Genomic DNA, 15,266 nt, shown 5'->3' on the forward strand with positions numbered 1-15,266 from the left:
TGAGCCAGGTCTTACATAGTGGAGCAGGCAGGACCTTTTCACCAACAAGGACCGCAGAGTCACAGCAGGAAGAAGCCAAAAAAATTATACAGACGCAAAGCAACTGTCTTGATTTGGGGTTGATTTGTGTTCAAGAGAAGCTTAAGCAAAGGGTAGCATTGTGTTAGTGATGGTTTAAACGGCGCGTGTTTGTTTAAAAGTGATGAAGTGATTCTTCTTGTTGGCAAGAGAGATGGAGAGAGATAGACAGATGGACATTTAGGGGACAAGAGGGTGTCTTGTGACAGAGGATGGCTGCAGGGCAGGCCTTGTCCCAACTGGCCTTGCTGGAGTGAGCTGGAGTGATTTTCACAGAAAAGTCTCCAGATTATCTTCAGTTTTATCCTTTTTCTTGCAACCATGGTGGGCATTTAACATTGTGATTTCTGTACTGGGCATTTTCCTTTGTACTGAAGTGGGCGAGCTTTAGTGGGTTGGATATCTTCCTATATTGCGGAAGTATTCCTGTCCTGTGTCCCGTTCTGTTCTGGGCAGCTGCTACAGTGACCTGTGTTTTACTGATAAATATCTGACATTCTAAGGAGCCATCTGGTTATTCCAGGGCCATTCAGATAGTGAATCCCTAGGGGATTCCCACTCATTCCCAGGTCAGGCTGTATAAAGCCACTGCTGGGTTCCTTGAATGGTCTGTACTTGTTGGAACCATCAAGACTCTTGAATGAACCCCTTGTTTTTTGCTTGTATCATCTTTGTACACATTGAAAATATCCTGATCTGGCTAACTAACGTTAGCTTGTGTGTATGTCTGTCTGTCTGTCTGTGTCTGTGTGTGGTGTGTGTATATGTGTGTCACAATGAGCATGTGGAGGTCAGAAGACCTCCAGGGAGCCTCCACTCTGCCCACTCAGTGCTGAGATTGTAAGCACACCCTGCCACACCCACCTTTTATGTGACTTCTTCAGAGCATGCTTGGCTGGCAAACACTGCACCAAACTGAGCCATCTCTCCAGCCTCTATTTCTTTTCTTGTGAAAAATAGGCATTCAGAAATACAGATTAAGTATACAGATTAATAGATAATTATAAAGGAACCATCTATCTCACCAGCGATGAAATTTGTTAGAATATGGAAGACCAAAAGTATGCCCTTTTTTGATCAAAACCAACACCCCACCGCACCCCACCCCACCATACACACTTCTGGCGGTTGTTCATCAGTCTGGTATTTTTATTTTGTATGTGGTAATTGTGTGTTTGCATTTTTGACAGTTTCAACAATTTATTTCTATCACTAAATAATGAACGGTTGGACTTTATCTGAGTGGGAATGTGGTGAATATGGCATCCTTTGTCTTCTTCCTTTTCTTCAGTGGCCTGCTGTGACCTTTGTATTCTTGTATGCAGCTGTACTTAGCTCATTTTTGTTAGTTGTTTATGCTGTTGTAGTTTTCTCATTCTTCCATAAAAGGAGGTCTGAGTTGTTTTGAGTTGGGGGTGATTGTAATGTGGCTGCTGTGGTCTGCATACCTAATGTGTACGTATGGGTTCTCTAGGACAGATTCCAAGTGTGGAATTGCTGGGTCGTGATGGAGCAATAACATCTTCATTAATTAATGATAGTCTTGTTTGCAGCATGCTTATGTTAAAATTCCCCTCCAGTGTGTACAGGTCTACATGATGTATGCACGTTCTCTTTGGTTGGCCCAGCTGCCCTCTCATGTAGTGCCTTTTAGTGTTTGCCAAGCCGACAGGGGTATGAGAATGTGGTGCTGCAGCCTGCCATACTGAAACTGCTCTGGAAACTTTCCGTGCGTTCTTTCTTTGAGACCCTTGCAGTTGATCTTAGTTCCAGTTCTAAAACTGGGAAGCCGACAGGATCCCACGATGCACCTTTGCATTCTAATGCTGGCTCTAACACCAAGATCGCTGTGGCATATGACCTTCCGAAGGGAAAACAATGTCTCTAATATCGATGGCTGTTAGGCTACTCCCACTGGAAGCTAAGAATATCCCATTGTGCTCTCGAACCTCCCAGCAGATCTAACAAAGCGTGCGTGATTCCTCAGTGACTTTCATCCACAAATGTGGAACCCGCGGATGTGGCTGTAGAAGACTGTCTGTATCTCTGTTGACCTGTGAGGACAGTCATGTATGCCATCAAAGGAAGTAGGACTTTGATCCTAAATGAATGTTAGTGCTCTGTTTTGTGACGACAGTGTACAGAACTCATTTCATCAGAATTCCTCTTTTGTTAGATGCCAGGTTTGCTATTGGAAAACCTAATTCATTCAGTAATTTCTTCCTTCTTTCTTCATTCATTCACCCATATACCCATCCACCCATCCACCCGCTATTGAATGCCTGTTGAATATTGAATCTCAGCTGATGCATGAGATGGACATGATGTCTCCCTGCCCTCCTTGTGCTTAGCTTTCACACTAGCATGGGGTGCTTCTGGACAGGATGCTGGAACTGTGAATGTTGGACGTTCGCCCACTTTTCCCACCATCGTCATTGTTATCTATTTTTAGCAACAGAATAAGCCCCCCCCCCGTTCAAGTATTTTTTTCTTAACACAATCTCAGCAGAAATCTAAAAATACAAACCAGGTTAAAGAAAAATGTATTGTGTTTGGTTCAACACAGAACAGCTCAAGTCCTACCATCTAGTGCAGAGTTCCTCTCACATAGTCTAGGTAGCAGCCTGGCTTAAGAGCCAGGGACCTTACCCCCTGTCCTTGGTCTGCCGTGACTTCATACTCCGATGGTGTGCGTGACTGTTCCTCACTCTCAAGTATAATGCGCAGACCTCATGAACCATGGAGGTAGGAACGGCGCCCTTTTCATCCCTTTCCTATTTTTGTCCCAGATCTCTGTGTCTAGGACCCATAAATGAGACCCTATAAGGGCACTCTCATACTCTAGATCTCTCCAACTTAGGTCCTCTGCATTTTACCTTCCCTGCCCCAGCTGAGATGCTAACAACGAAGGGATCTCAGAAACAACCCATGTACCCCCCAAGAGACTGTAATGGAACGGGGACTAGAAACACATCTGGTTAGAGTTGTTTGGGCAACTTTTGTTAACTTGGAATCACATACTCATGCTTCATTTTCCTATGCATAGAGGGCAATGTTTCCACCATAATTCCAGACTGGTGGCAGTTTTGCCTCTGTCAAGCTAAGATGCTGGGGCACCAGCAACAGTGTGGATACATATCTGTGCCCATGGACTTACCCACCCTCTTTGTTTGGCTTCTCTCTTTCTTCTCTCCCGTAACAGCTTTGGTAATGTGTGCCCACATTACACAGTGATGTTGGATTGAGCAAGACCCACGTGTGGTCTCACTGGGAATGGAGTAAAACATTCCGGCTTTTTGTACGGCTGTGTAGAAAAGGGCTGAGCCCTTAAAATAGAACAGTGCTCAAATCTAGAGCCCAAGTGGTCAGTCTGCCCACACAGACTCTGGTAGCTCTGTGACTTCTCCACGATCTTTCCATTTCTGAATTCCTTGCTCTACTTCTTTTCTCTTGTACATTTTAATCCCTTTATCATTCAACTCAAGGACAAAAAAAAAAAAACCAACACAAATACTTGCTCAATAGATAGGGAAAGTACTGGGGTGGGTTAAGTGTGCCAGGAATTGTCCAGTGGGGAAGCTCTCTTTGGCACCCATTGTGCTTAAGGGTTATTTATTGAATCGGAATGCCTTTAGACCCCGCAGACGCTTGCCCATTGGGCACACTCCCCGCCATTCTGTAGGGCCTCTCACTCCCACCTTCTTCCGTGTCTCTACATTACCGGCCCACTTGCAAAGCCAGTCTGGTCCTCTGTTGAATCCCACAGCTATTTATTTCAGTTTGCTTTTCCTAAAAGTGTGCAATTCAGAGTCCCGAAGGCCTGAAAAAGACACTGCTCCTTTGTGGGTGTTTCGATGCAAACACAGTGCTTATCTATAGAAAGTGGTTGCAGAAATTTAGACTTATGGCCAGCAAGGATGTGTCATGCCAACCAGTTATCCTTCCGGATTGACAGCGGGATCCTGTAGGCTCCGTATGTAAACGTGTGGAGTTTGCCTGCATGGTTGGTTGTGAATCGTAGAGCTTTAGCTTGGGGCTCTTGGAGGAAAGGGGTGGCTTGGAAAAGAGGTCTTTGTGCCTGTCTTCACAGATGGCACACAGCCTTTCCAGCTCTTTCTTTTTTTTTAATTTATTTATTTATTAAGGATTTCTGCCTCCTCCCCGCCACTGCCTCCCATTTCCCTCCCCCTCCCCCGATCAAGTCCCTCTCCCTCATCAGCTCCAAGAGCAATCAGGGTTCCCTGACCTGTGAGAAGTCCAAGGACCGCCCACCTCCATCCAGGTTTAGTAAGGTGAGCATCCAAACTGCCTAGGCTCCCCCAAAGCCAGTACGTGCAGTAGGATCAAAAACCCATTGCCATTGTTCTTGATCCATATCTATCACCATGCACAAAACTCAAGTCCAAATGGATTAAAGACCTCAATATCAGTCCAAACACACTGAACCGGATAGAAGAGAAAGTGGGAAGTACTCTACAACACATGGGCACAGGAGACTACTTCCTACGTATAACCCCAGCAGCACAGACATTAAGGGCGTCAATGAATAAATGGGACCTCCTAAGACTGAGAAGCTTCTGTAAAGCAAAGGACACTGTCACTAAGACAAAAAGGCTTTCCAGCTCTTTCTGTTACCTTCTCTATTATCCTTTTGTACCACACTTTATAGGCAGGTTCTTCTCAGTTGAACGTAGATGTTTCTGTTTCTGGGATTTACCTGACTTTTGGAAGCTTCCTTTTCTCTTTTAATAAAATTCTCTTTTTCTCCCATTTCTCAGCAGATATCTGGAGCGATCACTCATTTCAGACGGATCCAGATTTACCGCCGGGCTGGAAAAGAATCAGTGACATTGCTGGGACCTACTACTGGCACATCCCAACAGGAACGACTCAGTGGGAACGGCCTGTCTCCATCCCAGTGGACATCCAGGGTTCTAGGAAAGGCTCTCTTAGCTCTGTGACGTCATCTCCCACCCCAGAGAATGAGGTAAAGCTTAGTAGATGTGACTCAGTTTCCCTTTAGACTAACAGCCTCTGCCCTGACGTGTCACCGAGGGAAGCCTTTTGATGGCCATGCATGTTGTATTTGAGAGCTCAGCAATGCAGCCTCTTAGAAAATAGTGTTAATGTCTGTCGTTCAGGGCTATTTTCACTCTTAATAGATTCTGGTCTCTTGACACCCCATCCTAGGTACCAAAACAAGAGGAGCTGATTAATGGGAAGTGGTTAAGTTTCCCTGGGGCTCACGGAGGCTGCAATTTACTCTGCAGGTACCATTGCATGGTGCTGGATCCATGAAATATTTACGCATAGAAGAACATCTCTTGGCCAGACGTGTTATAATTACCACGTATCTTATTAGGCTTGGGTTCATTTGCTAGCATGCAGAAGATGTCTTGCAGGAATAACCCTTGAGAGCACTTAAATGCCTAATTCCTATTTAAGGAGGAAAAAAAAGAGATGTGTTTATTTAGCAGAAGTGACATTATTTTGGAAATAATTAGCAGCGTAAATTCCGGGTATCCCTGAGGAAGAAATCGGGATGTTTAAACAAAGAATTGAAGCCTTAAAAAATTTCCTTGTGATATCCATTCATGTAATGATTCCTGCAGCAAATATTTGTCAGTCCTAGTAATAGCACGCTCAAGAGAATTATCACCAGGAAGGTCACAACCATGTGACAGCTCACTTCATTCATTCGTTCACTGTTTATTGCTATTGATGGCTACTCTAGCAGGCTCTCTTTCCTGCCCTCTCCCCTTTCTTCTGTTGATACTCTTTTGTTCTTTAAGCAAGCCCATTTTCTTTTGGTTTGAGAAGTGAGTGCCTTTGAACTCTACCAAACTGTCCCGCCTACACCTCATCCGTCCTGCCTTTTAAAGTAGACTGCATCTCGTTCCTGACTTCTGATTGGTGTGGTGACCTGTTCTTCTCTGGGAGGCAGGAAGACTGGTATTGTACCCAGCTTTCTGCTTTAGGGGGCTTGGACGTCTCTTTTCCAGCCCTAGCCCCGGTTCTCCATCTTTAGACAGAAGGGTTGGCACTAGGTGTGCTGTGTTTGGTAGACAAGAGCCTCGGCTGCTTTGGGCTCTGCCCTGTTCATCAGGCAAGTGATTCAGTGCAAGTAAAGCACATAGGATTTTGCTGACTAGCACTAGACAGTTTTGATAGCTTCCATTGAAGCCTAATAGTTCTACATCCTAAACAACTTCTCTCCAGTGACTTATTCACCCCGTGTTAGGTGTGCTTGGGATAAAAAAGTAAGCCAGTGCAGCGCTAGCCTTCAACAGGTGTAATGTGAAGGCGTCTGCATCCCGCCCCATCTCAGACATACCCTGGACCTGAACTCTGTACTGCAGATGGGCTCCCTGATGCAGAGTTAGCCAGTATGTGCCTCTGATCTTGCTATAGCGGGCTGAGTTATTCTGTCCTAATTGTTTGGTTGTATTCGACAGTAGAGAACCCACAACCAGGAAAGTCCATTACAGGTGGGAAAACTAAGACACAGAGTTCGCAGGGACACACAGCAGCACCCAGAGTCTCGGAATCCCTGGCCAGGATTCTTCTCAGTGTCTCTGCCTTTAAGTTTTCAATGTCCTCTGCCTCCTGTTGTCCCTAAAGTCGGGAGGTTGAACTAACTCAAGACCCACTCCCTATTCCAGGTGCTTTGTGCCCTGCATACTTAGAAGAAAGTAAGTCCTTCTTGTGCCTGCCTGGGGGCGTCCAAGGAGTGTAATCTGAGATTGTGTGTATTGGATTTTTATGTCTTTGATTAACATGGTCAAGCTTCATTTCAGTGTTGTCTGTAAACGTCTTAGGAATGCAGTAGGAGTGGGCAGCTGGCACTGGGTAAAACTCAGGGAGTAGACAGTGTCTCTCATCCCTGAGGCTCTTGGGGTCCACTCTTGCCTGTCCTTTCCCATTCTTTGCCTGCTTCCTCCCTCCACCCACTGTCCAGGGCCCCTTCCTAGGCTCCATAGGACTCGGAGCGTTCAGCCTCCTCGTTGCTTATGAAGAATTGTTGGGTCTGAATGGGTACCTAGTGTTAGAGCACTTACCCAGCATGCACAGGGAGCTGGATTCTGTCCCAGCACTGCAAGGGACATTAGAGTAGTGTTTTATAAACACTGTGTTTGACCCTTCTAGGGCTCTGCCATGGCAGAGAAGGTAGCCTCTGAGAGTCAGGAGTTGAGTGGCCATGTCGGTAGTGGTACTGGTCCCCTGGCTACTCTGCATTCTGCCCTCTCTTGTTTCCATGTGTGCTTACTATGCAGTTTTCCCCCTCAGTGGGACTTTTTTTAAATGAATGGTTTTAGAAGTTTCAGACAGGCGGTGACTGACTCATACTCAGCCTTTGTTTGGTTGTTTGCAGACTTATTTGTTTATGTTTTCACTCTGATGCTGGGGATCCAACCCAGAACCTCATGCCCGGCAGGCAAACACATTACCACTACCATTTTGTGGAAGATTTGCTGGTTCATACATTCATTTGTCCACTGATGCATCCATTCTGGTACCTCACAGAGCTACTAAGCTGCATTCCCCAGGCCACCGGCCCTCTGATGGACAGACATTCCTCAGATGAGTAGCTAGCTCTTCCTCAGTTGAACCTTTGGGTTGTTTGCTTCATGCACAGTTTCCGCCATACGCGGCGAGGCATCTGCTAAGTCAGACGTCCCCGCAGACTGCAGAGGCCAGTGCGTTGTCACTACAGGAGCAAAGGGATGAGCGGACAGAAAGGAGATGTAATTGGGGGAGGCAGCCTGCCACATAATATACCCAGGGCATGGGAACCTTGAGGGTGACCCCATACCATGGGCCCCAAGAGGGTGCACATGTGTTCAGGGCCCAGCCAGGGTCTTGTCCCATTATTCCCCTCAAACACACACCTGTCACCAAGGGTGGTTGTCACTCCTGAACCGAGCTAGTATTGGCAGAGTTAACCTTGAACTTTGAACCATTACCCCCTGCTCCCACCCGGGAGTGGACACGCTATATTAGAAAGTGTGGAGATTCTCAGATCTCCACATCTCACCCACAGGGAGGATGGTGTGACACGCAGAGCCATCCAGAAAATGATTTCTTAATAACGTCGTCCCAGGTGCCAATGACAGCGGAAGAGAAATGACTATTTCTCCTGCGCCAGCTCTTTGATCCCTAAATAGAATCTATTTCAACTAATTTCAAAACATGAGGGAAAAAAAGAGCAAAATGTTAAGAGAGAGAGAGATAGCGGTAGCTTGTAATGTGTCCTATCAGAAATGCATGTTTTCACTGAGCTTTCCTGTGAGCTGGCTGGAAAAGAAAAATCAGATAAATAAGCGCCAAATCTGTTGACAGCACAGAAACTTGAGGACCGCAGGCTTCCTTACAGTTTGAAAATTTTACATCTCGCTTTCCAAAGTTCACCCGGGAAGTGTTAAGCACATCGAATAATGTTTCCGTTTCCAGCGCACGTGGCAGCCGGTATCTCTGAAAGTTCATCAAACTGGCCGAGAAGTATTTGCTACTGAAACTTGGCCCACATCACTGTTCCTCCCCTCCCCTCCTCTCCCCAGCCATTTACTTGTTCCAAATTAACTCTAAAATTGTGTGGATGTGGAATTTTAAAAAGAGGGGAGGGGCATACAAGATATATTTTATGAATAGCTCTTGGCCTGGGGCCAAGATTTGCTTAGAATCTTTCTGTGGAGATTGCCAGGGTTTCTTAAGAAGTGTAGAGAGTGAGACCCTCAGAGGAGACATTGTCTCCTTAAGTCTCTCTGCTTGCTAACGTGCTTGTGACCTAACACACTTGATAACCTAAACAGTTATCAGCGCCAGGGAGAGCACAATGTCCATCCTCGAAACCTAGGTATTTCCATGTGTCCCTGGAGTAAGGTTGCCACATCAAAGGACCATTCTGTCATTTCACCAGTCAAGTGAGTATGGCACCCAAGGGCAGGAAAGAACCTCAGAGGTGGGCCTGGTAGATGCCAGGGCAGCATCTCCCAGCCTGTGAGCTGAAGGCGAGTTCCTGGACCTTTTGTTGGTTCTGCTCCAGATGCAGAGCGCTGCAGAGATTTGTAATGAGCAGAAACGTATTGCCTCGTAGGCTGGGGGTCCGGGTTTGAGAAACTGCATCTAATGAGAGCCTTCTTACTGCTGCCTCATCCTCCAAGCAAAGAGGAGACCAGAGGACAGACTGGGACTGTTAAGTTTGAGCACATTGGTGGTTAGCATTAATCTCCCACCATGGAGCTGATGACCTTACCACCGCCATTAGTCCCCATCCCATCCCCAACACTGCTACACAGGGATTATTTCCCAAACAGGGTTTTAAAAGGACCCATCTCAGACATAGCACATGATTAAGACTGCTTCCTCCTAAGGCTTTCCAGCTCCTGAGAATCCATCCTCAGGAACACATTGCTGGCTTTTTGAAGAAGGACCTTTTCCAGCTGAAGGTCACTGGTCTGTTTCTCTTTGATTTCTGGAGTTGTTAACATCATATTGGAGCAATGGATGCTGTACCCTGAGCACCATTTTTGGAGCAATGGATGCTGCACCCTGAGCACCATTTTTGGAGCAATGGATGCTGCACCCTGAGCACCATTTTTGGAGCAATGGATGCTGCACCCTGAGCATCATTTTTTGGAGCAATGGATGCTGCACCCTGAGCATCATATTTAGAGCAATGGATGCTGCACCCTGAGCATCATATTTAGAGCAATGGATGCTGCACCCTGAGCATCATATTTAGAGCAATGGATGCTGTACCCTGAGCACCATTTTTGGAGCAATGGATGCTGCACCCTGAGCATCATATTTAGAGCAATGGATGCTGCACCCTGAGCACCATTTTTGGAGCAATGGATGCTGCACCCTGAGTGTCATATTTAGAGCAATGGATGCTGTACCCTGAGCATCATTTTTGGAGCAGTGGATGCTGCACCCTGAGCAGGGCCAGGATAAGGACTGGGAGGTAGTCCAGCTACCACTCTACCCCAGGACATCTCGTGGCCATGCCAGACTTTAGCCACTCTGCCTAGAAGGTTTCCAGGCGGGTTGCTGCTTACAGAAGAGGTTCTCTTTCCATTTCCTCTCATCTTATCGTGTGTCACTTCCTACCTGAAACATATGTCTCACCTCCTCTTTCCTTTTTGCTGCCTTCTCTTTGTACCTCCCCCCACCATCGCGTCCCCATCTTTTCCATTCTACACTGCAGACTGAAGTAACTGTAGGCTTTCTGGTGAGCCAGAGAACCTCTGGTGGGGTTATTATTATTATTATTATTTTGTTTTTATTAGCTAACATTATTTACTAGAGCTGGGTTGTAGCTCAGGGAGAGTGACTGGCTGACATGCTCAAGGCTTTGGGCTTGAGCTGCAGCACTATAAAAACAAATAAACCCGATTATTAAATAGTTAGCTAAATATAGAAAATATTTTCTCTTATTAAAAATAATTAGCTATACCATGTTCTTAAAAATTTAAGAAAAAGTGTGTATTGTTCTTTGTTTAAAATGGGAAAAAAAAAGAAAAGTTAGGGTTGCTTTTACCAGAAAGGAAAATTTTCATCTTTGATATCAATAAATTGTTTTAAAATGGGGCTTAAAAAGAAATACCTTTGGCTCAGTCGGAATGAGCTTGCCATTATTCCTCACTTGAGTCTTGCAACAAATGCTCTCACTGTTGTTAACCTTCTGCAGAATCATTGCATAAGGCTTTGTTTATGTAGACGTAGGTGACCGCCCGGCGGCTGCCAACCGACTCCATAGCACAAGAGCTGGCTTCATAGAGGCCTAGAACCACAGTCAACTTTCCCCTTACAGAGACTGAGACTCCTGTGTCCAGAGACCAGGATATAAAAAGGCATAAAATCCGGCACCCACACAGAGGCCTGTTTTCATTAAGTCCTGAAGTTTTTCTGAATGGTCCATTTAGAATATTCCTTCGTCCTCTCCTGTCCCAACACAGAGCCCTTCTTAGATAATTTCTGATTGCAAGTGTCTGTTTTCAGACATCAACCCCTCCTTCTTTCATCTCTCTCTCTCTCTCTCTCTCTCTCTCTCTTTCTCTCTCTCTTCTCCCCCCCTTCTTTTCTTTCTTCCTTTTCTTTTCTCCCTCCCTCTCTGCGTTCTCTTCTCATTCCCGCTTCTTCACTTCTTATTTCCTTTTCCTTTGAGGTTTCTCCACACAAACATGCCTTAGCTTGACTTTCTTCAGATCCACATCTGATGCCCCTTTTCAATGTTCAACCTAAAGGAAGAATGGGCGCCGCCCACCCTGCAGCCAGGGTCCTGATGTGGAGCCGTGGGGGGCTGTTTGGAAAAGACACGAACAGCTTGATGTTTCCTCTTGCACTTGCTGCTCACAATTGCCGGGAGCATTTTCTATAGCTCCAGAGAGTGACTCTGAGAACAGGAACAGTGGGGCTGCAGAGAGAACCCAGATGTTAAGAGGGCTCCCCACTCTTGCAAGGCAGCTGGGATTGGCTCTCAGCACCCACGTGACAGCTCACAATCACCTGTAACTCCAGTTTTCGGGGATCTGATGCCCCCTTCTGGTCTCTGCAGGCCCCTGCGTGTATTTGGTGCGCATACATATACTCAGGTGTATATACACACATGTGCACTTTAAATATATATATTAAAAAAACACAGGAAAACACACATAGCTAAAACCCTGTACCCGTCTCAGGCTCCCAGCCCTTCTGATCTAAACGGGCCACAATTCTCCCAAGTTACACTTCTTAGTGGAGGCCGAACACACTTTGAGGGACATGGAGTAAGGAGAGAGCTAAGACAGGCGACATTTTTATCCTTATATTTACTGGAAGAGATTAGTTTTCGAAATTAGTCTGAGGATCTGCAATCGTTTGTATTTGAAAGTGGCAGTTCAGGCTCCCTGCCCAAAACAGAAAGCCAGTTCTGTTGCCAGTGGAGGTGGTGGGCAGAACCTCTCCCCTGCCGCGTCTGTCAGCAGAGTTAGCCAGTCCACCATTGCCGAGTCTGCAGAGTTAGCCAGCCCGCTATCCCACGGGGTTTAGACCAAAGCTGATTTGTTTTGCTCTTAGTGAAAAGCTGTCTTAAGTGGCCTGACTATAAGTTTTGGGTCACCCTTCGCTACTCATTTGCTTTCAACTGCAGTTGAGAAGTTAGTTACATGGTAACCACCTTTCCGTTGTTGATGTTTCATCTGAGAGGAGATTCACCAGGCCAGCCTTGAGTTTTAGTCCTTTCATTTAGCTCCATAAATCTAGAAAAATATGTGAGTATTCCCTTGGCACAGTGGGGGGGGGGGGGGGAGTTTCCTCCTTGCTGGGATGGCGGAGGTCTGTGGTGAGAGCTTTCCCACAGGCTCTGTGCTGTGGTCTATAGCCATTTAGAAAATCACTTCCCCGCCAGGTGTGAACTCTGGACAGACTTGCAAGGCCTGGAAGGAGAGCGTTTTATGAACAAGTGGTTCACAGTATACTGGGTGGGGCTGCCTTCCATTATGTGGAATAAATCCCACCAGGATGGTGACTTCAGCCTCTGCCCCTGACTGAGCTTTTGTCCTATTCCCTCTGTGGGTAACAGTAACTGAACTGCAGACATTTGTGCTCTTAGATATGGGCATCCCCCAGTCCCCAAGCCAGCCTAGTGACATCCCTGACCCCTCTTCTATCTCTAGACACATGTGTGTGATTGTGTGTGTATGGAGGGTATCTCAGAGGAATTGTGCAGACTGGGGACTGAAGGCAGGAAAGCATATGGCTTCCTTCTGGGACCACATTTAGGAAATAACCGCACTGCGTCCTAATAATGTTGAACCATTTACTTTGGTAGGTAATTGAGGCCTGTCCTGGCCAGGTAATAATCTAACTTAGAGAGAGCGCTAACAAGTTACTATTAGATTTAATTTGTTCCCTAACCCATCCTGTGAATATCAATGCTAACAACAGTGTCTTGTGTTTTTTTTTTCTTTTTCTCCTTGTGTTTTTTTTTTCCTTAAAATCAATGTGCTTTTTTTTTTCCTGTGTGAATAATTATATGTCTAGAAACAGCCATGGAGTGACTTTGCTGTTCTGAATGGGGGAAAGATTAATAGTGACATTTGGAAGGCAAGTATATTGTCAGATTTCAGATCATTTCATCTTGTTTTGTTCCTTTCTGCATGGCTGTTTAATTTTCTCCTTCGTGAATATCATGCATTCTGCAGGGACAGAGCCGTGGGGCTTCTTGCCAGGGGTGTGCTGCTCACATTCACATTGTCTGTTTTTTTCTTTTTTGATGTCTCCCATTGTGAATGACTTCAAGCTGGTGTGTCCCCGGTCCCCTATTGTCCTGTAAGAACCAGAGCTTGTGAGCCACGTCAGCACGTGGCAGCCCTTGCATGCCATTTTCTGCCTGAGCTCACATCCACTCTGCGCCTCTTGCTGGGGCTTTCGCTCCTCTTTGGTATTTGAGGCAGGGTAACGGGCCCTTCCATTGTGCCTTAACAGCATCTTTTTCCCTCCAGGATTTGCACGCAGCCACAGTTAACCCAGACCCCAGTTTAAAAGAGTTTGAGGGAGCAACACTGCGCTATGCCTCCTTGAAACTGAGGTAGGAGGGTAGCAGGGTTTGCCAAAAAGGGTGGTTGTTTCATCGAGTCTTCACAACACCGTTCTAAGACCAGTTTTATGTTTTCTTCCTAGAAATGTCCCTCACGCTGATGATGATGATTCTTGTAGTGTCAACAGTGACCCAGAAGCCAAGGTTTGTAAGAAAGATGCTTTTCAGCAAAGAGCTTATATTGTCATGTCAGAGTAATGGCTTTGAATAACGCCACCCTCCCCCAGCCACTTACTAAGTAATTATCTTTTCATTGTCTCTCTCTCTCGTCTCTGTGACATTTTAAGAACACCCCTCTTCCAGCTTAGGTGTGTGCTATTTCTGCAGTCACCACCATGCAGACTCTTACCATGCTGTCCAGTGACAGGAGTGGTGGCCCTCAGTCAACCCAAAGGTGGAAGAGGAGATAGCCGAAATGTATCAGTAGAGGTGTCGGGCTCTGTGGGCTAAGCGGTTGGAGTGCGTGTTCCGGTCACATGGTTCTCAGCATAGAGCAGCTGTGGGTCATTATTAGGGAGAATGGGGCCCATCCTGAGGAGAACCAAGTCAGAACCTGCTTCAAATGACCTCCGTCCCACCCCTGATCCAGAAGGTCTCCCATGGTGAAGAAACTATGAGGGGAAGGGGGCTGCAGGGCTTTGGTACCTTTATAGTAATTACAGTGCTCATTGGCCTCCCGGTTTCTTAGAGCCTGCAACTGTTTCCTGGTGCTTCGTTATACAATCATCAGTGTAACTCAAGAACACATGTGCATACAGTCACATGCACACGCGCGTGCGCACACACACAGACAGGCGGGCAGACGGACAAACACTACAAAAGATATTTAATTCCATATTGTATCAAATTATAAATATAGTGTATGAGGTACAGTCATCCAAAGGACCCGAATCTGGTTTCCAGCAGCTAACAACCACCTGTAGCTTTGCTGACAGGGACCTGACACCATCTGTTGGCCTCCGTGGTCACACCTAAGCAAGAAGTTTTTACTCTCTCATTGTGTGTTAAAACATGATATATATATATATATATATATATATATATATTCACATATCTAAGGCCTACGTGCTAGGAAGGTAAGAATAATTGCTAGACCAGTTGTCTGGTGAGCCCTGTAAACAGAAATGGCAGCGTCCATACAAGCACACGTGACAGAGTATGTGTATAACTCTGAAAATGTCTGTGAGCCTTCTTCATGTTTTAGACATTAAATACGTTTTGTAACTGGCAATCATCTGTGTGTGAGCTTGTATGTAATTCTGAAACCTAATCTTATTTTAAATAATTACAATTCACTGAAGTTCTCAGGCTTGAATCTCCATATGCCCTTCGCCCTGTTTTCCCTAATATTAACACCGTCATAATCATAGAGCCGAGACGCAGTCGGTTCCTCACTAATATCCTCTCTCTGCCCCAGCATCTGTCCGCAGTTTCCTGGCTCAGCCTCCTTAACTTCATTATTGCTGGCCATTATTGTTATTTAATTAGTAGCACTGTCCCCTCTCCCTCACTTAGGCTGTGGCACCGTCGGCACGGTTCGTAACACTACAGAGCAGAGCTACAGCTTCCTAAAAATGGGTGTCTTTTTTTCTGTTCAGTTACTGCGTTA

General features: G+C 45.9%; 1 protein-coding gene across 13 annotated transcripts in view; it reads left to right on the forward strand.

Moving 5' to 3' along the window:
- Apbb2 (amyloid beta precursor protein binding family B member 2) overlaps window positions 1-15,266 on the forward strand; it is a 323,327-nt gene that overhangs the window by 217,661 nt on the left and 90,400 nt on the right. For 6 of the 13 annotated variants that reach the window (XM_041671183.1, XM_041671177.1, XM_041671176.1 and 3 more), the window contains exons 6-9: window positions 4,857-5,065; window positions 13,102-13,164; window positions 13,563-13,648; window positions 13,741-13,801. In XM_041671183.1, coding sequence (XP_041527117.1) covers window positions 4,857-5,065; window positions 13,102-13,164; window positions 13,563-13,648; window positions 13,741-13,801 — 419 coding nt within the window. The remainder of the gene's footprint in view (window positions 1-4,856; window positions 5,066-13,101; window positions 13,165-13,562; window positions 13,649-13,740; window positions 13,802-15,266) is intronic. The other 7 variants (XM_041671184.1, XM_041671178.1, XM_041671186.1 and 4 more) reach the window with 4 other exon arrangements.

This window comes from Microtus oregoni, unplaced genomic scaffold (assembly GCF_018167655.1).
Source record: "Microtus oregoni isolate MIOR12 unplaced genomic scaffold, Mior012 000021F_ref0000039, whole genome shotgun sequence".
NCBI lineage: Eukaryota > Metazoa > Chordata > Mammalia > Rodentia > Cricetidae > Microtus > Microtus oregoni.